This window comes from Chelonoidis abingdonii, chromosome 1 (genome assembly GCF_003597395.2).
Source record: "Chelonoidis abingdonii isolate Lonesome George chromosome 1, CheloAbing_2.0, whole genome shotgun sequence".
Taxonomy (NCBI): Eukaryota; Metazoa; Chordata; order Testudines; family Testudinidae; genus Chelonoidis; species Chelonoidis abingdonii.
This window is the reverse complement of record NC_133769.1, coordinates 317,246,555-317,271,869: the sequence shown is the minus strand read 5'-3', so window position 1 is coordinate 317,271,869 and position 25,315 is coordinate 317,246,555. Positions and strand designations below refer to the sequence as shown.

The following is a 25,315-nucleotide window of genomic DNA, read 5'->3' as shown; positions in this document are numbered from 1 at the left end:
GCTAGGAACAGCTAAGATACTGCGCAGAACCCTCAAACTCCCAGGCCTCTGGTAGAGGACCCGAGGTTGAGGAAGACACATACCACCCATAGCGGTGAGAGGGGAATTTTTTTTGTTATATATATATATATATATATATAAAATAATAAAATCTGTTAATGGGGTATGAAGGCCATCCATCCAGAATAAAATCCACTAACTCTTTATAAACACACAGCACCACCATATATTTTGCTTATGCCAAGTATTTTTCATATCCCTGTGCCTGGAAACCTGGCTCTTTGGGACTATGAATACAGCTGCAAAGATGCAGGTAGAGAAAGATGATGAATAAGAGAAACATCCAGCACTTCACAGGAGTACTATGGAGATTAATTAATGTCTTCAGAGTGTTTTGAGAGTTCTGATTATAAGATGCAATGGATGTACAAAGTATTACCATAGTATGAGTTTGCTTTGTAGTAAAATTTTCTGAAAACTTTATTCTTAGTAAAGTAATAGCATTGAACAAAAGTTCATTTTTGTGGCAATTATGAGCAGTTGTCATTGCCATCATGTTATAATTATATAGTTTTGTTATTTTGCCATTTTCTCTCATACAGATAATGTTAACCAAAAATACAGCTTCTGAATTTTTTCCAAAAATTAACTGAGTTCATTATACAGTTTGGAAGAAAACCTTGTGAAATATAACATTTAAGGAAACGAATAAGACTTGGCCTTACAAACAATGGAAGAATACACTGTGTTAAAAGTACTTGGAGAGGGATCCTTTGGGAGAGTTCTTTTGGTTTTTCATAAGAGTAGTGACCAGAAATATGCAATGAAGGAAATAAGACTTCCCAAGGTAAGTGTTTACGCTCTCCTTCTTTGTATTTGTTATCTTAATTCTGTAACTGCCTTTTAAAAACTCACTATACCCTCCAACGGGGGCAGGCTAAGACTGTTCTTGAGAAAGTGAAACATTGCAGAACGTAGGCCCAGATCCCTGAAAGGTATTTAGATGCCTAACTCTAGGAGTCAGGCACCTAAATACCTTTGAGAATCTGGGCCTTAGCCAGCCCAATGCTGAGTGCCTTCACTGGGAGATAAGGGTGTTGAGAATTTTACAGAATCTGGCCTTTAATAAGTACTGCAGGACTGAGGATGTTACTGGTAACCAATAAAGACTGACCAGCGTCACGTTTGTGGCTGAATATTAGAATTATGGAACATGGGAATCCTGGTTCTACTTGAAGTCAATGGCAAAACTCCCATTGACTTCACTGGGGATGGGATTTCACTACAAAGAGGAAGTAGTCAGGTTGTCCTCATTGTTTGTTGCTGAAATTCAGTTATTTCAAATTTACTTGTTTTTCATTCAGCTATCCAAGAAAGCTCAAAATTATTTTTCACAGAGGCCTTGGTTATAGCCTGATTAAAATTAAGTTTATACTAAGGCACATTCAAATAATCTGTGATAAGCTCTGATAGACCTTCAGCTGTTCCAGAGCTAGGAAGTGCTGCCTCATTACCTAGTTCTGCAGTGATCCAAATAGAAAATCATAAAGTGATGTAGCAAGGTACCCTGTCTATTCAAAAAAGCATACAGAATGGCTCTAAAATACTTACATTCCCTAGAGATACAATTCTGGGAAGTTTATTTTGTGTGCTATTTTTCACTTATTGATTTTACAATAATGGATGGAGTTTTAAAGTTTCTAAATGAATGGTTTTTTAAAGCAGTTAAAGAAAATTGAAATCTAGTGCTTCAGAAGTAATTCTGGTTTTGAAAATGACACGTATATGTAAAGATTTATTGCAACATTTGTATAATTGTACTTATCAATGTGTTTTCAGTCTCCATCTGATGTACAGGACTCTAGGAAGGAAGCTATTCTGTTGGCTAAAATGAAACACCCAAATATTGTTGCCTATAAGGAATCATTTGAAGGTAAATATGTAGGTTTTCAGAATGTATCTATGTGCATTACAGGCAAGTCTCATCTTACGCTGGGGTTACGTTCAGCTGTCAGTGTGTAAAGCGAAAATCGCGTATAGTCAAAATTACATTGAGTGTAATGGCAGGCGGAATCGCCCGCGCTACAGGTACAGTATTTAAATTGTTGTTTTTCTCTCTCTCTTTTTTTTTTTTTTTTTTTTTTTCACGTAAAGCTGAATTTGCTCATGTTAAATGTGCGTAATCTTATTTCACTTGCAAGCTTTTGGTGGGGCCTGGATTTTTTTCTTTAAACTGTATTTCTATAAAATACGTAGCATATTGTTGGTGCTGTTTAATAACAATGATACATTTAGCATGCTAATGAAATTACTAATTAATCTTAAATTATTTAAAATTTAGCTGATGGACATCTGTATATAGTGATGGAATACTGTGATGATGGAGATCTAATGCAAAAGATTAAATATCAAAGAGGAAAGTTGTTTCCTGAAGATACGGTAAGAAAAAGAAACAAAGCCAGCCACATAAGAATACTTTTTCACGTGAACTGATGATCATCAAATGATGTATATTGAAAATGAGCAGAATGTTAGATGACTGACCTGCCAGGTAGATGAAGGGTGTTCGAAATGTGCCCTTAGCTCAGACAATACTAAGGATGTGACGCCACTGTTTTCTTCTAGTGCTGCTCCCCAAAAAGCAGCACTAACCATGGTATTTTGGAGAGTGATGGCAACATGTCAGACAACCACTACACCAAATGTGGCAACCTTGATGTCAAAAGAACAGGAGTACTTGTGGCATCTTAGAGATTAACAAATTTATTTGAGCATAAGCTTTCGTGGGCTACAGCCCACTTCATCGGATACATAGAAGGGAACATATAGTAAGGAGATACACTTCTGCCCTGATATAACGCCACCCGATATAACATGAATTCGGATATAACGCGGTAAAGCAGCGCCCCAGGGGGGCGGGGCTGTGCTGTCCAACGGATCAAATCAAGTTCGATATAACACAGTTTCACCTATAACGCGGTAAGATTTTTTGGCTCCCGAGGACAGCGTTATATCGAGGTAGAGGTGTGTATATATACATACAGAGAACATTAAAAGGGGGGAGTTGCCATACCAACTCTAAGAGGCTAATTAATTAACCGCAGAACGGAACCCCCGCCTGAGATACGACAGTTCTGTATAAAACAAATTTTAAAGTATACAAAAACCTACAAAAAACCTGCTTGAAATTAAAGAAATCCTTTTGTATGTATGACATTATTTCTGTCTAAACAATGGGTGGGGTGGGACAATTTCAGTAATAACAAGATAAAGCTGAGTTATTTGAGAGACACTGTACATAGACAACATACATACTGTGTAAAACATGGTGAGATTTGTATTTTTGCTGCCAAGTATCTAATGAAGAGTTTAAAATAAAATCTAAAGGACCGTGAAGTAAAGTTATGAGGTTGTATTGCAAATGAACAGTGAGTGAAACACTCTGTGATACAAAGGGAGGTATCCACAAGGTCAAATACTAACTTAATATACAGTAGTGAAATATGTAACCCCCACCCAATTTATTTACATTTTGTTTATTTATAATGACTAATATTTTTCATTGTGGAGGCATCTTTTTAGTTAAAACTAGAGGGCCAGGAAATGTTGCTCTAATTCAGTAGTTAGATTGGCTGAGCATCCCTAAGAGCCCTACAAAGTACATTTAAAGTATGTTTTATTCTTAAAAATATAGTGACTTGTTTACAGTTAAATTAGAATATTTAAACTATACAATTGTAATTGAAGTGCCTGTAAAATGGCTTACAGAAACAGAGTTCTTTGACTGTCCAGTTTTATTTATACTAACAATGAGTGTTTTACTTGTCGTATTGAAATGTCACATATCTTAGTAGTTAAATCTTTACGCTGTCTAATGGGAGGTCACTAGAGCTGTCAAGTGATTGATAAAAATTAATCGCACAATTAAACAATAATAAAATACCATTTATTTAAATATTTTTGGATGTTTTCTATATTTTCAAATATATTGATTTCAGTTACAACACAGAATACAAAATGTACAGTGCTCACTTTATATTATTATTTTTTATTACAAATATTAGCACTGTAAAAAACAAAAGAAATAATATAGGTTAATTGAACAAATACAAGTACTCTAATGCAATCTCTTTATCATGAAAGTTGAACTTTCATATGTAGAATTATGTACAAAAAATAACTTCGTTCAAAAACAACACAGTGTAAAACTTTACAGCCTACAAGTCCACTCAGTCCTACTTCTTGTTCAGCCAATCACTCAGACAAATAAGTTTGTTTATATTTACAGGAGATAATGCTGCTCGCTTATTATTTACAATGTCACCTGAAAGTGAGAACAGGCATTCACATGACACATTTGTAGCCAGCACTGAAAGGTATTTACATGCCAGATATGCTAAACATTTATATGCCCCTTCATGATTTGGCCACCATTCCAGAGGACGTGCTTCCATGCTGATAATGCTTGTTTAAAAAAAAATGTTAATTAAATTTGTGACTGAACTCCGTGTGAGAGAATTGTATGTCTCCTGCTCTGTTTTACCCGCATTCTGCCATATATTTCATGTTGTAGTAGTCTTGGATGATGACCCAGCACATGTTGCTCGTTTAAAGAACACTTTAGTGAAGATCTGACAAAACACAAAGAAGGTACCAATGTGAGATTTCTAAAGATAGGTATAGCACTTGACCCAAGATTTAAGAATCTGAAGTGCCTTCCAAAATATGAGAGGGAGAAGGTGTGGAACGTGCTTTCAAGAAGAGTTAAAAGAGCAACACTCCAGTGCGGAAACTTCAGAACCCGAACCACTAGAAAAGAAAATCAACGTTTTGCTGGTGGCATCTGACTCAGAGAATGAAAATGAATGTGTGTTTGTCAGCACCACTTTGGATCATTATCGAGCAGAACCCGTCGTCAGCATGGACGCATGTCCTCTGGAATGGTGGTTGAAGCATAAAGGGACATATAACTCTTTAGTGCATCTGGCACGTAAATATCTTGTGACGCCGGCTACAACAGTGCCATTTGAACGCCTATTCTCACTTTCAGGTGACATTGTAAACCAGAAGAGGGCAATATTATCTCCTGTAAATGTAAACAAACTTGTTTTTCTGAGTGATTGGCCGAACAAGAAGTAGGACTGAGTGGACTTGTAGGCTCTAAAGTTTTATATTGTTTTGTTTTTGAGTGCAGTTATGTAACAAAAAAAAATCTATATTGGTCAGTTCAACTTTCATGATAAAGAGATTGCACTACAGTACTTCTATAAGGTGAATTGAAAAATACTATTTCTTTTGTTCATCATTTTTGCAGTGCAAATATTTGTAATAAAAAATAATATGAAGTGAGCACTGTACACTTTGTATATTTTGTGTTATAATTGAAATCAATATATTTGAAAATGTAGAAAAACATCCAGAATATTTAATACATTTCAACTGGTATTCTATTGTTTAACAGCGCAATTAAAAGTGCCATTAATCACAAAGAATTTTTTTAATCACGATTAATTTTTTGAGTTAATTGCATGAATGTTTGTTCTTTGCTGTGTCTTATAATTTTTCATTCCACCAATAAAGTTTGTATAACACATGCATTTGTATTGTCATAACTTTTTAGTCACTTTTTTCAGATACTTCACTGGTTTGTACAGATGTGCTTGGGAGTGAAGCACATTCATGACAGACGTGTGTTGCATAGAGATATCAAGTCCAAGGTAATTGGAATAACTTTAATAGCTGTTATTACAAGTTGCCAACAGCTGTCTTCCTCTTGGGATATCTAATTCCATGAATGCTGTGGTTTATTTTAAATTCTTTATCCCAGCATGAGAGTATTAGATTAATTGAACTATCAGGATTATAATTCATTTAAATGAAAGTGTGGTCTCAAAGTAGCTGCAGTCTTAATATCTATCACTGTGCTTCTATTCCCAAATCCTTGATGATAGCAACTTGCCTGTGGATAGCTGCAGGCAATTTAAATTTAAGGGAAGCCTTAAAAATGGAGGGGCTGGAATGACAAACATTAAACATATCTTGCCTTTCATCTTGTCTGTTTCATCTTCTCTGAAAACCGTTCCCAGAGAGTAGTTATCAGTGGTTCACAGTCATGCTGGAAGGACATAATGAGTGGGGTCCTGCAAGGATCAGTTCTGATTCTGGTTCTGTTCAATATCTTCATCAGTGATTTAGATAATGGCATAGAGAGTACACTTATAAAGTTTGCGGATGATACCAAGCTGGAAGGGGTTGCAAGTGCTTTGGAGGATAGGATTATAATTCAGAATGATCTGGAGAAATGGTCTGAAGTAAATAGGATGAAATCCAATAAAGACAAAGGCAAAGTACTCCATTCAGGAAGGAACAATCAGTTGCACACATACAAGATGGGAAATGACTGCCTAGGAAGGAGTACTGCAGAAAGGGATCTGGGGGTAATAGTGGACAACAAGCTAAATATCAGTCAGCAGTGTTACGCTGTTGCAAAAAAAAGTGAACATTGTTCTGGGATGTATTAGTAGAAATGTTGTAAGCAAGATATGAGAAGTAATTCTTCGACTCTAATCTGCACTGATTAGGCCTCAACTGGAGTATTGTGTCCAGTTCTGGGTGCCACATTTCAGGAAAGATGAGAGAAGAGCAACAAAATTGAATAAAAGTCTAGAAAACATGACCTATGAGGGAAGATTGGGAAAAAAATGGGTTTGTTTAGTTTGGAGAAGAAGACTGAGAGGGGACATAACAGTTTTCAAGTAATAGAAGGTTGTTACAAGGAGGAGGAAGAAAAATTGTTCTTCTTAATCTCTGAGACTAGGACAAGAAGCAATGGGCTTAAATTGCAGCAAGGGCGGTTTAAGTTGGACATTAGGAAAAGATTAATCATGGTGGTTAAGCACTGGAATAAATTGCCTTGGGAGGCTGTGGAGTCTCCATCATTGGAGATTTTTTAGAGCAGGTTAGACAAACACCTGTCAGGGATGGTCTATATCAGTGGTTCACAAACTAGGGCTGCTGCTTGTTCAGGGAAAGCCCTTGGCGGCCTGGGCCAGTTTGTTTACCTGCCACGTCCGCAGGTTCGGCCAATTGCAGCTCCCACTGGCGTGGTTCACTCCCAGTGGCCACAGTTCGCTGCTCCAGGCCAATGGGGGTTGCAGGAAGCGGCACGGGCTGAAGGATGTGCTGGCCACCCTTGCTGCAGTCCCCATTGGCCTGGAGCAGCAAACTGTGGCCACTGGGAGCTGCGATCGGCTGAACCTGCGGACGCGGCAGGTAAAAAACCGGCCCTGCCCACCAGGGGCTTTCCCTGAACAAGTGGTGGCCCTAGTTTGAGAACCAGTGGTCTAGATAATATTTAGTCCTGCCACGAGTGCAGGGGACTGGACTAGAGGTCCCCTCCAGGTCCCTTCCAGTGCTGTGATTCTATGATTACTCTCTAAAGGAAAGTGTGCAACTCAGAAGGAAGTGTGGGATAGTGGTTTGAATACAGAACTGGGATGCAGAATTTCTGAACTCTAATTCTTCCTTTGCTACTGACTCTGGCCTTGGGCAAGCCACTTAATCTTTCAGTTTCCCCTATAAATTAAGGATAATTCTTACCTTCCTTGCAGGGGGAATATGAGGATTCATTTTGTTACAGTGCAGATAAAACCTCTATCTGTAGACTTTCTGAAGTGTCATCACCATATTATCTATATAGTGTGCAATGCAGAAACATTTGTTAGAAAACAGTTTTTAAGTACATTAATCCTTACTCCTTTTTTTGCATTGCAGAATATTTTTCTCACTCAAAATGGAAAAGTCAAATTGGGAGATTTTGGATCTGCACGTCTTCTTACAAAGTATGTAGACATTGCCCCTGGATTCAGTGATCTAAACTATTTTTTTACCATTGCTTAAATATTACAGAAAGCTTATGTCATTGCTTTTCATATTGCTTTTCTTTTTTGTTTGGCAAGTCCAATGGCATATGCTTGTACATATGTGGGAACTCCTTATTACGTACCTCCCGAAATATGGGAAAACTTGCCGTACAACAACAAAAGGTAGGCACTTAATCAGAGATCAAAAGGTGATGCATTATTGTAATATAATATTTAATACTTGTGCTACAGATTGCCTTGGTGACCAATCCATGTATCAGGAAGACTCTGGTTTGGAGCTTGTTCTTGTGGAGTTTGGAAGTATTTTGGAGATGATTATCTCAGTTTTCAGATGGGAAGGCCTAGGTTACACCTCACTTGAATAGCTTCAAGTGCAGTACTGTCCAACTCAAAAGTTCAAAGATCATGAGACAGACCTCCCCAGATTATTAGAATTTGTTTTAAAGATGAGATTGTGTTTCTCAATCTGTCTTTTGATTTTTGAACTCCCCCAGCCCACCCCCATTGTGGGTGTGTGGCAATTAGTGTTACCAGCTCTTCCAAATTCATCCTTGCCCGTTCCAGGAGCTCTCAATGGTTGATTGATGGTGCAGAGATTCCAGCTTCTTCACAAATCCCAAAATTTTAATTAATTCTGTGCCCCCTTTGGGATTTAGGGGGCACATCTGCCTGTCTCCCAGCCCAGCAATGAATTATGTACAGTAGAGCCTCAAAGATATGAACACCAGAGTTCTGGACTTATTGGTCAACGGGACACTCTCTGGAACCAGAAGTAATCAGGCAGCATCAGAGACACAAAATACCCGCTCAAAACCAGCATTCCCCTCATAGCTAGAGCCCCGGGGCAGAAGCTGGGAACAGAACCGCAGGGCTGAAGCCCTGAGCCCTCGTGCTCCCTGCGAGGCTGAAACTGGGAGTGGAACCATGGGGATAAAGCCCCAAGCCCCAGTGCTCCCCATAGATCTAAATCCCTGGGCCCTGATGCTCCCAAGGATCAGAAGTCCTGACTCCCTCGCCTCCCCCCTCCCCTGTGGCTGCAGCCCCAACCCTCCCCTGCGGCTGCAGCCCCAGACACCCCCACAGTGGGTGAAGTCTGTAACGTCTTGTTCAGAGTTATGGACATTTCAGAGTTACAGACAACCTCCATTCCCGAGGTGTTCGTAACTATGCGGTTCTGCTGTAGTCCCCAGTCCTCACGTCAGCTTTTCTTCCTCAGACCAGACATCTGCCATTTGCCTCTCATTGCACCTCTGCTTCTCCTGCAGCTCCAAGGTTTCTTTAGCCCCCTTTGCCAGGCCTGGGGTGGTGCAGCTCCATGGTTCTTTCCATGTCTTTTCCCATGTCCAGAACAGAGAGCAGACAGATCTGTTGTTCACAGGAGGGAGGGGGAAGCAGAACTGTCCTGAACCTCTGGGTTCTATCTGCTTCTTCCTCCTCCCCTTGTGACAATTATGTCTGTTGTTGACTTCTTGATGGGAGAACTCTGCATGTTTCCTGAAGCAACCCTCACTTGGTGCTCTTCCCCAGGAGGTGGGAAAATGGGTGAGGTAGCCAATTAAAGGGGGATTTCCGCTGTCCTGAGATAAGCTCCAGCAGTGGTCAGAATCACTACTTGTGACAGTTGGCAATGCTGCAAATAGCTGATGTATTATGAAACAGCCTGGTGGGAGAGTGCCTGCCTATGCTGGCTGCAGTGTGTGTGCCACAATGAGCGTGAGTAATTTTGCTGCATTAAGTCAGTCAGGAGAAATGCTGCTAACAAAAAATGAACTCCCACTGTAGATCCGCTGTCACTACTTATCGATGAGTTTTCTTGGTCTGTTTCCTGATCAGGTAGGTAAAAAGATAAACACGTAGTCTTATTCTGGGAGGATGTAGTCTAGACTAGTAAGTGGTTGTGTCACTGCCTGCCCTGAAATTCTAGTTGCCTTAAATTCTCTGCTGCTGTAGCTCACAGCCTGGACACCGAGGGATAGCAGACAAACATACTGAGTGTCTTTGTGTTAAGCAGCTCTGGCTCAGCACTCTAATTCCAGTAGTCTGCTTGTTACATCCCAGCCCCACTCTTGGTATCCATCAGCTTTGGTTAGTACTAACCAGGTGGCTCCAACACACTCTGAGTCTCAGATTTTCCCAAAACTGTGTGCTTGGCAATGTCCAGACCTTTCCTGAACCGTTCAGAGGAATAATAAGATTTGTTTGGTTCTCTAAAGAGACAAAATGTTAACAGCAGTTAAAGTGACAAGCTGTGCAGTCACTTTAATTCAAATACAAAGCTGAGTTGGTTTAAATTAAAAGGAAAACAAATTTATTAACAAAAGGAGATAGGATTTTAAGTGAGTTCAAATATAAAGCATAGAGTTAGGAATGGTTACAAGCAAATAACAGTGAAAAACTTGCTGAAGACTAAGACAACAAAACTGTAGTCTTAGTTCAAGGCAAGATTTTTACCACACCTCGTTCCAGCAATATGGCTCTGCCCCTCCCCCCAACCCTTGGTCAGGATCTCTCTCCAAAGACAAAGTGCTCAGTTCCTTTGTCGTCTTAGGTGAAAAATAACTTGGAAATCTTTTCCACTCTCTCTTATAATCCAGTGAACCTTTGACATAGATTCTTGTGAAGGTTACCTCCTCCCTCCCCGCCCCCCAAAAAAGTTCATTCAGGCTATGGGTAAGGAGACATGGGGTCTGCTGGTGAAGGAAGTTTCATGCTGGTTTCTTCCCCTACTGATGTTTGCTAAAATACAAATTGATCTGTTCCTGCCTTCCCTGTGCAAATAAATGGTCTCTTAACATGTGATTGCTAATCAACTTGGATGACACCTGGCTTGTCCTTTGTCTAGGAGTAACCTGTTTACCCCCTCCCCAGACTTGCCTGGTGTATACATTTTAGTTCCTTGTTTCCTTCATATTTGTAATGTCCCTTAGGTGTTTACCATACGTACGCCCCACAAGAATATTATCAGTGTGTTGTTAGTTTTCCAATGATACCTTAGGTGACACACATCAGATACAGTTTATGACATTAATACATTGGGGTACACTGAACTGGTTAAGCCAGTTAAACCTGTACCAGATATCCAGGAGCCCCTTGCCCTCTTGTACTGGGATGCTGTTAGGGTCACGCACATATTTTTATATAATATTATATTCTGTGAATATTTCTGTTCATTTTAAGTTAAATGTATTTTTTTATTTGCGTAGAGTTGAACACTTGAATAAGTAACATAACTTCTGCTAAATGTGACATTGAATTATAATTGTTGGTTAACTACTTCTTATTTTGACTTCTTTGTGTATATATTTCTAGTGATATATGGTCTCTGGGATGCATTTTATATGAGCTCTGTACTCTTAAACATCCGGTAAGTGTGCTTATTTGTATCAAAACAATTAAAATTTTGTTTATATATATCTCTCTATATATAATATAGATATAAATATATAATATAAAAAAACTTTCAAGTGCTAATGAATTCTGAAACTTCATTAGCAGTTAGATTAAGTTGGATGGATTAACTTGTAATTATGCATATAAGTTTCCTAAGTGTTTTCTTTTCACTGAGTCTTACTGCAAAAAAACTGATTATGACGGTGTGACGATGTGGTTCTGGCGGGACCCAACTGCAAGTGCCAAATCAGGACCAATTGCTCAAACAGGGCAGTCACTGCCCAAAGCTGGGGTTTATCCACCTCTAAGGCAAACCAAACCAGTCAGACAAAAATGACTTCGGTGTCACCCACTGGCTAACCTCAAGTCACACAAGCAATTTCCTTAGACACTCCAGTCTCCCAGTATCACTACCAGTCCCACACGTCCTGGGGATGAATGGTTATGAAAACCAACACCCCAGTAAAAGAAAAAGGTTCTCTCGATCCCAAAGGACCAAGCCCCAGACCCAGGTCAATATACCCCTCAGATCTTACCCACAAATCACGCTGTTGCCAATCCTTTAGAATCTAAAATCTTAAAGGTATTCAATAAAGGAAAAAGATAGAGGTGAAGAGCTAGAATTGGTTAAACTGACATCATTACATACAGTAATGGCAAAGTCCTTAGTTCAGGCTTGTAGCAGAGATGAGTAAACTGCAGGTCAAATTGAGTCTCTGGAGAACATCCCGCTGGGATGGGTCTTCAGTCCCTTGTGTAGAGCTTCAGCTGTAGCAAAAGTCCGCCAGAGGTAAGAGCAGGATTGAGAACCCAAAATGGAGATGAGGCCTTTGCCTTATATAGACTTTTCCAGGCGTAAGAACACTCTTTTGTTCCTACTGTGGAAAGTTACAGCAAAATGGAGTTTGCAGTCACATGGGCCAGTTTCTGCATACTCCGCTGAGTCACAGGGCGTATCCGCCTTCTCTCGATGGGTCGGTTGTGTAGTTGATGGTCCTTAATGGGCCATCAAGCAGGCTAAGCTGAGCTAACACCAACTTGGCTAGACTTTTTTTCAGTAACACAGGACAAGTTTGAAATACAGACCCTATACAGCCAATATTCATAACTTCAACTACAAAAATGATACAGACATACAGACAGCACAATCATAACCAGTAACCCGTAACCTGGTCTTAGACACCTTATATGACCCCCTTTACATAAGGTTTGGTGCCACTACAGAACCTTGGTTGCAACCATGTTCTATATGGTCCCAGTTTATATCAATAACGTCACAGACGGGCAACAAGTAGAAAATTAATATATATTTAACAAAAGACTCACTGCATAAGAATGGTGAAACAAGTTCAGATCAATGGTCCATCTAGACCAGTATCCTGTTTTCTCACAGTGGTCTGTGCCAGATGCTTTAGAGGGAATGGACAGAATAGGGCAATTTCGAGTAATCCATCCCCTGTCATCCAGTCTCAGTTAATTGTTTTTTGAACCCAGTTATACTTTTGGTCTTCACAACATCCTGTGGCAATGTGTTCCACAGAATAACTGTGTGTTGTGTGAAGAAGTACTTCTTTCGTTTGTTTTAAACTTGGTCCCTATTAGTTTCACTGAGTGACCTCTAGTTCTCACATTGTGTGAAGAGGTAAATATTCACTTTGTCTGTACCATTGGTGATTTTACAGATCTCTAGCATATCCCTCCTTAGTTGTCTCTTTTTTATGATGAACAGTCACAGTTTTTTTTACTCTCTCCTCATATGGAAGTTGTTCCATACCCCTAATTATTTCTGTTGCCCTTCTCTGCACTTTTGCCAATTCTAATACATTTTTTTTGAGATGGGGTGACCAGAACTGCATGCAGTATTCAAGGTGAGAGCATATCGTGGATTTACATAGTGGCATATCCTTTTCTTTGTGGTTCGTAATATTCTGTTAGCTTTTTTGATTGCCCCTACATATTGAGCAGATGTTTACAGAGAACTATCGATATAGACTCCAAGATCTTTCTTGAGTGGTAAGAGCTAATTTAGACACCATCATTTTGTATGTATAGTTAGGATTAATTTTCCCAGTGTACATTACTCTGTGCTCATCAACATTGAATTTCATCTGCTATTTTGTTGCCCGGTCACCCAGTTTAGTGAGGTCCTGTCACGGAGTCACAGCGTTTGATCTGTGCCTGGGCCGGTAACCAATCTCCTGGGAGTGACCCTTTAGTGTGCCAGGCTCCAAGGACCCACACAGTTTCACAGGGGCAGGCCTTTGGCCTCCAGCACTGGTGATTCCTGTCTCTTTCCGTGGCTCCCTACAGTGAATCCAGCCAGGTCAGACTTCTGTGGGAGTCTTGTACTGTGCCCCTTCAGGGTGCAATGCTCTCAGGAAGTACTTGCAGCAGCACAGGCAACTGTTTAAAACAAGGTAACCTTTTATTAGTCACCTGGCACACACAATCTGAACAGCCGCAGGTTAGCACAGAGAGGCAGAAGTTAAGCCATTATCCATCCTAGCCAAGCCAGTGCAGTGATGAGCCAGCCAAGCTCTAATGGACACCATCTCTGGCTCTGTCCCCGTGTTCCCCTTTGTCTCCCCTAGTCCAGGCTCCCGAGTCCCTCCAAAAGGGCTCCCTTTCTTCTAGTCAACTGATGCATTGTTCTTCATCTTAGTTCACAACCCCTGCCTGCTGGGATTTTCTGCTGTTAGGTCTTGATTGTTCAGTCATTGTAGTGTCTCTTTGTCGTGCTAGAGCCTCTGTTGATTTGGGTTGGTTTCAGCCAATTTTTTTTTTTTAATGACTCTGTTCATTCCACAAGGCAGCGAAGTGACACACACACATATCGCCTTTCTCCTACACTGTTCCAGGAGCAGCGCTAACCCTTTTGCATTCATTGGATAGCAGTGCAAAATACAGAGGAAGACTGAAGCATGTCTTGGATTCATAAAATGTATTACAGAAAATTCCCATTTCATCACAGATCCCTTTGTAACCTTCACAGTCAGCTTTGGACTTAGTTATTTAAAGTAATTTTGTATCATCTGCAAATTTTGCCACGTCACTGTTCACCCCCTCTTCCAGATCACTTACAAATATGTTGAACAGCACAGGTCCCAGTACAGATCCTTGGGGGACCCCACTGTTTACCGCTCTCCATTGTGAAAACTGACATATATTCCTACCCTTTGTTTCCTGTCTTTTAACCAGTTACTGATCCATTAGAGGCACTTCCCTCTTATCCAGTGACTGCTTACTTTGCTTAAGAGCCTTTGGTGAGGAACTCTGTCAAGGGCTCTCTCAAAGTCCAGGTACTTTTGTCCACATGCTTTTCAATACCCTTAAGGAATTCTAATAGATTAGTGAGGTATGATTTCCCTTTACAAAAGCCATGTTGACTCTTACATCTTGAGTGCTGTTTATTTTGAAACATCTAAAAGAAGTTTTTGTACTCCAACACTGTGTGCACAGAGGAAACTTCTCAATTGCATTATTACATTTCTTTGAATTAAAATTATTTATTCTCTATCATACCCCTGATGCACCTTTTTACTTACAATATTGGTTTTACACTTGCTGTATGTTAAATACAGGGCTGGAAGTGTAAAATGCACTTTTAGCCAAGGAGTTGCAGTTGGTAGCACAAGCCTTTCAACTTGAGACAAAAAATTAAATTCTGGCTCTAGTCTGAAAGTGAAAATGAATTTGGTGTTCTCATTCAAGATACTGTTTGCAAACATCACAAAATTTGATACATAATTTGCAGCTAGCAGCCTTTGCTAGAGAAGCTCAGGAGTAGAATATCAGGTGCCTGGGGACTGAAGTGGACGAGAAGCTGGATATGAGTCAACAGTGTGCCCTTGTTGACAAGAAGGCTAACAGCATATTGAGCTGCATTAGTAGGAGCATTGCCAGCAGATCGAGGGAAGTGATTATTCCCCTCTATTGTGTCCAGTTTTGGTCCTCCCGCTACAGAAGAGATGTGTACAAATTGGAGAGAGTCCAGTAGAGGGCAGCAAAAAATGATTAGGAGACGAGCACATGACTTATGAGGAGAAGCTGAAAAAACTGGGCTTATTTAGTCTGCAGAAGAGAAGAGTGAGGGGGGATTTGATAGCAGCCTTCAACTACCCGAAGGGAGGTTCCAAATAGGATGGAGCTAGGCTGTTCTCAGTGGTGGCAGATGACAGAACAAGAAGCAATAGTCTCAAGTTGCAGTGGGCGAAATCTAGATTGGATATTAGGAAACACTTTCACTAGGAGGTTGGTGAAGCACTGAAATGGGTTACCTAGGGAGGTGGTGGAATCTCCATCCTTAGAGGTTTTTAAGGCCTAGCTTGACAAAGCCCTGTCTGGGACGATTTAGTTGGTGTTGGTTCTGCTTGGAGCAGGGGATTGGACTAGATGACTTCCTGAGGTCTCTTCCAACCCTAATACTCTATGAATATGTCTCAGAATGACGTTCACTTCTTTTGCAACGGCGTAACACGGTTGACTCATATTTAGCTTGTGGTCCACTATAACCCTCAGATCCCTTTCCGCAGTACTCCTTCCTAGGCAGTACTTTGAGCAGGGAGTAGGACTAGATGATCTCGTGAGGTCTCTCCCAACCCTAATCTTCTATGATTCTATGCCATGGATTTTACCACTGTGCCCTGCCTCAGCTATTTTGGGAAGGTTGCAGTGCTAATAGTCCCTCATTTTCATTGGTATAGATACAGATATATTAGATTGTATGGGACATGAACATACAGTAGATTGAAAGTGGAACTCCCAAAATATTGTTCTTCCTAGAAGTTTCCTGTCTAGAAGGCTTTATGTCCATGATTACAGTTGCAATGTCAAGAATAAACTGTCACTATTACGTCATTACCAGAAATACAACTTACAAAGGTAGTACTGACTGACTATCAGAAACACTGGGTTCATGGCTGCTTAAGTGACAAAAGGCAGGAAGGTAAATACTTGCCCTAGTAACAGTAGAGTCCTGAGGTTTTCAAAACTTGTTGGCCCAATAGATAGCATACAGTTACACAATATGCATTATTGCAGAAATAATTAAACGTTAACATTGCTTTCACATTATATCAGCTTTTGTTTCCCTTCATATTTGATTTCAAGGCTTTAAAATTATTTTCTTTCAAATTTAGTTTCAAGCCAATAGCTGGAAACATCTCATCCTTAAGATATGTAAAGGATCCTACAATCCACTTCCATCTCATTACTCCTATGAACTTCATTATTTAATAAAACAGATGTTTAAAAGAAATCCCAAGAACCGTCCATCAGCCAGTACTATTCTTGCAAGAGGCTGCTTAGCAAAACTTGTCAAAAATTGTTTGCCAGCAGAGGTATAGTGTAATTTTATTTTGTCTCCAATTAACAGAAGGTGTGGGAGGGATAGCTCAGTGGTTTGAGCATTGGCCTGCTAAAACCAGGGTTGTGAGTTCAATCCTTGAGGGGGCCATTTAGGGACTGGGGCAAAAATCTATCTGGGGATTGGTCCTCCATTGAGCAGGAGGTTGGACTACATGACCTCCTGAGGTCCCTTCCAACCCTGATATTCTATATATATATATTTTTTAAAGTAGTGCCTACATTTTAGAGGCTAACTCAAATACCTATATTGCCATATCTTGATGTTACTGAAAAATTACTACTTACTTAAAGAGCGTTAAAAATTAGTCACCATCCTCTGTTAATACAGGTTTACAAATCAGAACTATTCCTGTAGAGGAGTTGCTGTTCTTATGTTGAATTGTGGTAATGTGGTTCGGACTATACAAAATCTGTATCTGTCCAGAGGAGTTTACAGTCTAGGAAACTAATGAAGAGGACAGATTCAGAAAACACAGAGGCCCAGATCCTCAAAGTGGTTAGGTACCTAATTCACATTGAAATAAAGTGGAGTTAGGCACCTAAATACATTTGAGGATCTGAGCCAAAATGACCAGGTGATGGGACCAATACAAAACTGCAGAATCCTGCACACGTATAGTCTTCTCAGAAAAGTGGAGTTTTGATGAGGGATTTTTAAAATTAATAAACACTGGTGTTTGATTTATGATTTAATCAATAGTGGGTAGTTATTGCTAACTGGAAGGTGCTTTTGTTCCTGTTGATTAGCCTATATTTTTTACACAAAATTTGTTGAGTAATCTGAAAAAACATTAAAATATGCACACTACATAGAATCTTTGTGTACGATTTTCAGATGACAGCTGAGTTTAAACAAATATTAAAGGAGGCAAAGAAACACAAAGATGATTTAGGAAGAAAAAAAGGTAATTTTTTGTCAGACTGATTTTATAATTGACTTAAAAATGTATCAAAATAAGTGAGTATGAAATGCAATATCTTAGAATCTAACATTAAAGAACATGTGTCAGTTCTGTGTTTTCAAATAAAGTTGAAATTATTTTTAAATGTGAAATCTTGAACCTGTTAGGGTGCTACATAGTTCATCTTTGCAGAGTTTAGTAGCTACTTTGATTTTGCAAACTACACTTTGTTCCTTTACCATAAGGAACAAATGTTTGTGATATCTTTTAACACAAGAAGGGAAAGTTTATGTGCCACATATTTTATCTGTAAGCAGTACTCTACTTTTGTGTGATAAATTTAAGGGTAATAGTATCACTGTCTGGTCTGAGGCTCCAGTTCAATGAAGTCCTTCTGCTCATGTGCATAACTTCAAGCATGTAAATTTTGCTATTAGCATACCTTCCTAGTTTAAACAGTGTGTGTGTTTTGTTTTGGTTTTCCCCTGGGGATATTTACCCACTGCTCAAACCTGCTGCATGATCACAGACAATCAACAGTTCTTTTTTTCCACAGAGAGGTTCAGGGAAATTGAATAGCAGAAGTGTCTCAAGATGGGACTGAGGCAGTGATGAGCTCCCAAAATCCTAAGAACCGGTTCCCTACCAGGTCCTCAGCGGCACTTTGGCGGCGGGGTGGATGTGTCTTCACTTGCTCTGGGTTTTCGGTGGCATTTTGGTGGCAGATCCTTCACCTGAAGTGAGTGAAAACCCTCCCCCCCGGCGCTGCCACCGAAGTGCTGCGGAAGACCCGGTAGGGAACCACGCAGTGAGTACAGTACAAGCCCCATGTGCTTTTCCCATCCCCCCATCCGACCCCAACCCATGTGCTGCCCCCTTCAGAACCTGCAAGTTTCTCCTTCCCTATCCCCCACTGGGGTAGCAGCAGCAGTCCGGGCTCTGGGGGCTATTTAAAGGGCCGGGGCTCGCCTGCTTCTACCACCCCGGCCCTTTAAATAGCTGCTGGAGCCTTGGGGAAGTGGCAGGGCTCTGGTGGCTATTTAAAGGACTGGGGTGGCAGAGGCAGCTGGAGCCCTGGCCCTTTAAATAGCCCCTGGAGCCCCCTGCTACCCCAGGGCTCTGGGGGCTATTTAAAGGGCCTGCAGCTCCCCTGCTTCTACCGCCCTAGTCCTTTAAATAGCCGCCAGAACCCTGGAGTAGTAGCGGGTCTCTGGCAGCTATTTAAAGGGCCGGGGCGGTAGAAGCAGCAGGAACCCCGGACTTTTTAAATAGCCCCTAGAGCTGCGCAGCCCTACCCCAGGGCTCCAGCAGCGGGGCTCTGGTGGCAATTTAAAGGGCCTGGGGCTCCAGCCCCTGCTTGGAGCCCCAGGCCCTTTAAATTGCCCCCTGGGGAAGCTGGGCCACCCCTTTAGCAACTGGTTCTACACCGGCTTCTAAATTTAACAACTGGTTATTGTGAACTGGTGCAAACTGGCTCCAGTTCACAACTGGACTGAGGTATATTGGCAGATCAGTGAAGAAGCTTTCACAGAATTTTCCTTCAAAATGCCTGGCAAAGTGGTGTTAATTTCTTACCTTCATGAGCACCACTTTACTCCAGCTGCTTATCTCAAATATGGATTTAATTTTTGAACATGTCCATTAATTTATCAGGTGCTGTCAGAACAGGTGGACATTCTAGTAATGGGGTAAGTACTCAAATATGAATACAAATATAATACCTATTTTTTAAAATAACATATAGCAAATTGTTGTTGCCGACTAGTTACTGTATTAATTAATAATCCATAGGCTGCTAGATCAGCAGTGGAGTGAGTTGTGGTTGTATTTATATAAACATGTCACCCACATACACCTCTACCCCAATTATAACGCTGTCCTCAGGAGCCAAAAAATCTTACCGTGTTACAGGTGAAACCGCGTTACATCAAACTTGCTTTGATCTGCTGGAGCGCGCAGCCCGCCCCCCCGGAGCATTGCTTTACCACGTTATATCTGAATTCATGTTATATTGGGTTGCGTTATATCGGGGTAAAGGTGTATCTGATATAGTGGGTACTGTCCATCTGCTACAGTTAAAATTGCAACATTTTCTGATATAATCTCAGCTTCATATCCTTGTGGCTTTCTGAAATTTTGGTTTAGGGTCTTGCGTTTTCCATGTTTAGTCCCTGCCTAGAGGTGGATTTTATTTTAGTTTTAGTGAAAATCCCTCCAGTTGTTTGAGTTATGAGACAGTGGATAAAAATACACATACCCATTTTGCTTTATAAACAAAAACTTTGAACAAGCCATAGCAGAAACGGTTTGGCTTGGACATAGTCCTCACTGAGAACTAGTACCCATGCTTGATTTGGGGTGAGAGTAATTAAATTAAATTAAGTAAGTTATAAATGGCTGAAAGAGCACTTCTGAGCAAATTTTTGCAGAGCCTACATCCTCCCCGGTGACTATATTTTTCAAAATAGAAAAGAGACATGTTGCCAATAGGGCTCACTTCCTTTCCGTGGCTGAATTTCTTAATGGACCTGTCAATCTGGGAGCTTCCTGTTTGAGTGCACGTTGTTCTCCATCTCAATTCCTATTCATTCTCCATTATATTGCTTCTGCTTAAAAAAATTTTAAAGATTCATTGCCCTACATAATTAAATTTGTGCTTGGTGTCAGAAATCCTGACCCTTTCTCAAGAAGGGACATACAGTATGAAATGTGGTATAGGAAGTGCAGTGCAACTGCTGGTTTGGTGTCGCTGTTATTAACTTTACTATACTTGACTAGTATTTTTGTCCAAAATGTACCAAAAAAAGACTTGCAAGGATTATTGTTTAATTGCTTTAACAATACAAGTAATGATTAATGCTGTCCTTGGACCTTTTAAAGCAATATGAAGATCAAAGTAGTACAGGTAGCAATTCAAGACTGGAGAACATTACCAAGCTCTTGAGTGAGAGGACACTGAAGCAAAAGGGTGCTGGTGAAGAGGGTAATGTATATTGAATTCTAAGGCTTATGCGTTCTCTTATTTATAGTGATGCTGATCTGCTGTACATACAGCCAAATCTTTAACTTAAAAACATGAAGTACACAGCACTGTAATTACAGAAAAAGGTGCCAGTACACTTGCATGCAAACTTTTTGAGATACAATGATTATTGTGTATTTCAGATTAAAGTCTTTCCCACAATGTTAGAAAAGCAGGTTCTTTGAAAACAATTGATGTAATAAAAATAAACAAACAAATGGGACCAAATTGGAGTTGCACCTACTTCCATTAAGTCCAAATTTTGACCCATAGTGCCCAATCTCAATGTTGCTAGAGTACTTTATTGCTCTTTATAGTATTTTGTTTGAGCATGGAAATGTGTTAGAAGCTAGTAATCACCTTTTTCTTTTTCATCAGAAAACTGTGAAGTCCCCCCAAAGAATGCAATTTTGCCAAGTCCCCACAGAAAACATTGGGAAAGGGGAGAGTCAAATACAGTGGTAAATGTCCTGGAAAATGCATCCTTGCTTTCTTCCAGTTTTACAGCTGAGGAGGATGAAAGTAAGATCAGACTAAATGTATTTACAGTTGACTTACTTGTTTTTCATACAAGAAATGCACAGACTTCTTAATGGTGTTATAAAAAATGATTTTTTAGAAAATGACGGCACTATGCAAAGGGTATCTAATAATGACAAAAACCACCATACCAATAAGGATTTGAAGTAGTAAACAGTGCAGAAGATAATAGGGGTCTGACTTTTAAAGTGTGATTTGAAAAGTCTGAGATAGATGCTAGCAGTGTTGGAAAGAGCCACAAGTGGAAAAAGCAGTGTTGACAGCAAAATGGTCATCATCTGTGTTTGATGAAGAGATTGTGCCTTTACCACAGTTATGTCCCTGTTACATGAAGCTAAATCACTTTTACATGCTCTACGTCAGTGCTTCCCAAAGCCGGTCCGCCACTTGTTAGGGAAAGCCCCTGGTGGGCCAGTTCGGTTTGTTTACCTGCCGCATCCACAGGTTCGGACAATCGTGGCTCCCACTGGCTCCAGTTCGCTGCTCCAGGCCAGTGGGTGCTGCGGGAAGCAGTGCGGGCTGAGGGATGTGCTGGCTGCCCTTTCCACAGCCGCCATTGGCCTGGAGTGACGAACTGCAGCCAGTGGGAGCCGCGATCTGCCGACCCTGCGGATGTGGCAGGTAAACAAAGCGTCCCGGACCACCAGGGGCTTTCCCGGAACAAGCGGCAGCCCGACTTTGAGAAGCACTGCTCTACATTGAGCTAACCTTGAGAGCTACTTGTAAGATTCAGCTGATGCAGAATTCAGCTGCCCATCTTTTGAGTAGGGAAGGCTGGTGGGAGCATGTCATATTTGTGCTTCAGATTCTGTGCTGTTTTCAACTAATGTGCAGGTAGTTCAAGTGCTGGTTATTGTTGACAAAGGCTGAAATGGCCTAGGCTCTAATAACTGTATCTCAGAGACTCTCTCTGTCCTGCTATTATGATAACTCTCAACAGGAACACTTCAGCACAGACAGTTTACTGCAAAATGTGCAGATTTTACCTTGTACAGTGCACCCACGTACTGCAGTAATGGATGCCTCGTTCATGCTTATAGGACTATAATTATTATTATGGGATAAATATATATTATAAATAAATGTGAATATTAGCATTACTATTTGATTACAAAATCAAAATATGAATGGTCAGAAAATTCCAAAAGTTAGGGGAGCAGATGATACACCAGGCCATGAAATGGAAACTAAACATGTTTGGACTTGTGCATTTCCCTTGATTTCTGTTATAGGAGTGAGTTTTTATTCTTTGTTAGAACTGACCCCCCGGGCTCCATCCTGTGAGATTCATAGAGGCACATGATGTCCACGCAGAAATGCTATGTCTCTACACTTGGTCCTGGCTTCTGCTGGCTTCCTGATAGAATCCAGGATCTCTTGCTGCCTTCAGTACCCTCATTCTGCTCTAGTGCTGACACAATCAGAATCAGGTCACCAACTGAAGGACTATGTGTTTGGGGAGCTGGGCAATAATGCTACAAACTCAAATCTCCAGGCCACACCCCTCTGTTATTTCTCTAGTAGATAGCTCTATAATTCATTTTGTTAATGGTATCTTATGTATATAGGATGTTTCAGGGTATGATTTGCTAATGATCACTGATTTGCTAATGATATTTTTACTAGGTGGCTGTGTTATAAAATATAGTGAAGATAAACCACGCAAGCAATGGCTCAAAGAAACTCCTCACACCTTGATGAATATTCTCAAGAATGCTGATATCAGCTTGGCATTTAAAACCTACACAATCTATAAACCAGGTAAATCCTGAGTCTGCAGGCAAACTGACATTTTGAAAATCAGATCCATAGTGATCAAAGTTTTTCATTATATAGCATTATTTATATGCTTGACTTTCAAAATCGCAGCAGATTTATTTTAAAATAATTTTATTTAAACAAAATTTAGACTATTAAAAAAAATGAGAGAAATGTACGTACAGACTTGCAGCTATGTGGTAAATCTCTTTATCCCACACTTTCACCTACCATTTGCGGTGGCCATGTTGATGGCAGCCTTCTGGAAGGCAGCATGCTAAAAGAATAAGGTATGAAAGAATTTCTTCTACCAGATTTGCTGTTTTTTTAGTACAGGTGGCAGAGCTTTGGGAAGCCCTGGCCCCAGGGTATGTCTATACTACAAGCATTACTGTGCTGCACCTACGCTGCTGTAGTGTAGACATTCGCGACAACAGCAGAAAGGGTATTTCTGTTGCTGTAGTAAATCCACAACCTTGAGAGATGGTAACTAGACTGACAGAAGAATTCTTCCGTTGACTAGTTGCATCTACAATGGCAGTTAGGCTGACCTAACTGTGTCACGCAGGGCTTGAAATTTTTCACAGCTCTGAGAAATGTAGCTAGATTGATATAGTTTTTAGGTGTAGACCAGGTGCCAGATTCTGATTCTACCTTGCATTCTTTTGCAGACTGCTGTATTAGCTTGTTTAACTACTCATTTAACAGAGTGTAACAGCCTGTACTGATGCTGTAGGCTTAGGAGAATGTCTTTCTTTGTGTCCAGTTTATGATTTTACATCATACTTTCTTCATTTGTCCGCATTTAAAAAATGAAGAAAGGGTTAAGGAAAAAGTTACAAGTATGATTTTGAATTTTGGAAAACCTGCCTTACAGTGAGAGACTTAAGAAGCACAGTTTATTTAGCTTACCAAAGAGAATGCTAAGAGGTCTAGGAGTACTACATGGGGAGAAGATTTCTTATAGCAGAGAGTTCTTTAACAGGTAAAGGGACAATGAGATCCAATGGCTGGAAGTTGAAGCTAGATAAATTCAGACAAAATAAAATATACATTAACAGTGAGAGTAAGTAGTCATTGGAACAGTTTACCTCAGAACTTGGTGGATTTTCCATCACTTGAACTCTTTTTAAATATAGATTGAATGATTTTCTAAAATATATGTTATAGCTCAACCAGAAACTCTGAGCTAGAGACACGAATTGACAGGTGACGTTTTTGGCCTGTGTTATGTGGAGTTTCAGACTGGATGATCAGAGTTGTCTCCTCTCTTCTTAAAATCTATGAATGTGCTGATGTTGGTAGATTTCTCATATGGTAGCAGTGAGAGGTTGTTAATTTGAGAGAGCTAAATTCAGACAAGCTAATTGGCCTGAGAAACAAGAGAGTTCTTGGACCACAGAGCCTGATTTTGGCAGTATGTGTACTTTGTCTTGGGATGTGTGTAGCCGTACAAAAACATAAGATGAAATTCACCCGATAGAAAAACGTTCTTTGAACGTGATTGGTGGGAAGGCCTTCACATGGGCTACCTGCAGTAAGATTACTCCTGCTGACATTCTGTGCCAAAAAATTAAAAATTCTGCAAAATTCTGCAAATTGTATTTGTCAAAATAACACTAGATAGTCACGATAGTTTCAATTATTTTGGTAATTTATTTCAAAATACCTGTCAGCAAATATGTAACAATACAGACACACACAAATTTTCCCCCAGGAGTAGAGAGTTAAAGAAACCCTGTGACAACCCAATTCCTGTTTCTCTGCCTCCTTCTCTCCCCCTCACCCCTCTGCCTCCAGAGCCCAGCCAGGGGGCCAGACACCTACAACCCCTCCCCGCAATAGCCCAGCTGTGGTGCCAACCCCCAGCCAATACACCCAAACCCCCTCCTCCCCAGAGCCCGGTCGTGGGGCCCCTGGCCCAAATACCCATATCCTCTTCCCCCCTCAGAGCCCAGCTGTAGGGCCCCCTGAGCCCAGCTGCGCCCCCCTCCTTTGCCCAGATACCCACTCCCCATCCCCTCCAAGCCCAGCTGCAGGGCCCCCTCTTGCCCAGATACTTGCACCCCCTGAGCCCAGACACCCACGCTCTCCCCCTCCCCAGAGCCTAGCCATGTCCCCCCAGCCTCCCTCCTGCCCCAGAGTCCAGGGATTCAGAGGGAGAAACAGCCTGATGCTTGGTCCCAGGCTAGCACAGAGTTTCCTGAGCGCTACCCTCTCCTTCCCTCAGGGCATGCGAACTCTAGCAGCCAGGAAGCCTCTAGCTCCCTGTCCCTCCCCTGCGGTGTCTTCTGTGTGTGAGCTGGGCTCTGTCAGGTCCAGCAGTGCTGCAACCCATTTCTGTGGGGGAAAGGAAATTCTGCGCACACAACGTTAATTCTTCTTCGAGTGCTTGCTCATATCCATTCCAGTAGGTGTGCGCGCGCCGCGTGCACGTTCGTCGGAAGATTTTT

The 25,315-nt window shown here is 40.9% G+C and overlaps 1 protein-coding gene across 1 annotated transcript in view; it reads left to right on the top strand.

Moving 5' to 3' along the window:
• The window catches only part of NEK5 (NIMA related kinase 5), a 76,656-nt gene that overhangs the window by 6,227 nt on the left and 45,114 nt on the right, over positions 1 to 25,315 (top strand). Inside the window, exons 2-8 of the mRNA XM_075061610.1 lie at positions 603 to 847; positions 1,840 to 1,933; positions 2,342 to 2,439; positions 5,634 to 5,717; positions 7,774 to 7,841; positions 7,959 to 8,045; positions 11,193 to 11,247. Coding sequence (XP_074917711.1) covers positions 731 to 847; positions 1,840 to 1,933; positions 2,342 to 2,439; positions 5,634 to 5,717; positions 7,774 to 7,841; positions 7,959 to 8,045; positions 11,193 to 11,247 — 603 coding nt within the window. The 5' untranslated portion in view covers positions 603 to 730. The remainder of the gene's footprint in view (positions 1 to 602; positions 848 to 1,839; positions 1,934 to 2,341; positions 2,440 to 5,633; positions 5,718 to 7,773; positions 7,842 to 7,958; positions 8,046 to 11,192; positions 11,248 to 25,315) is intronic.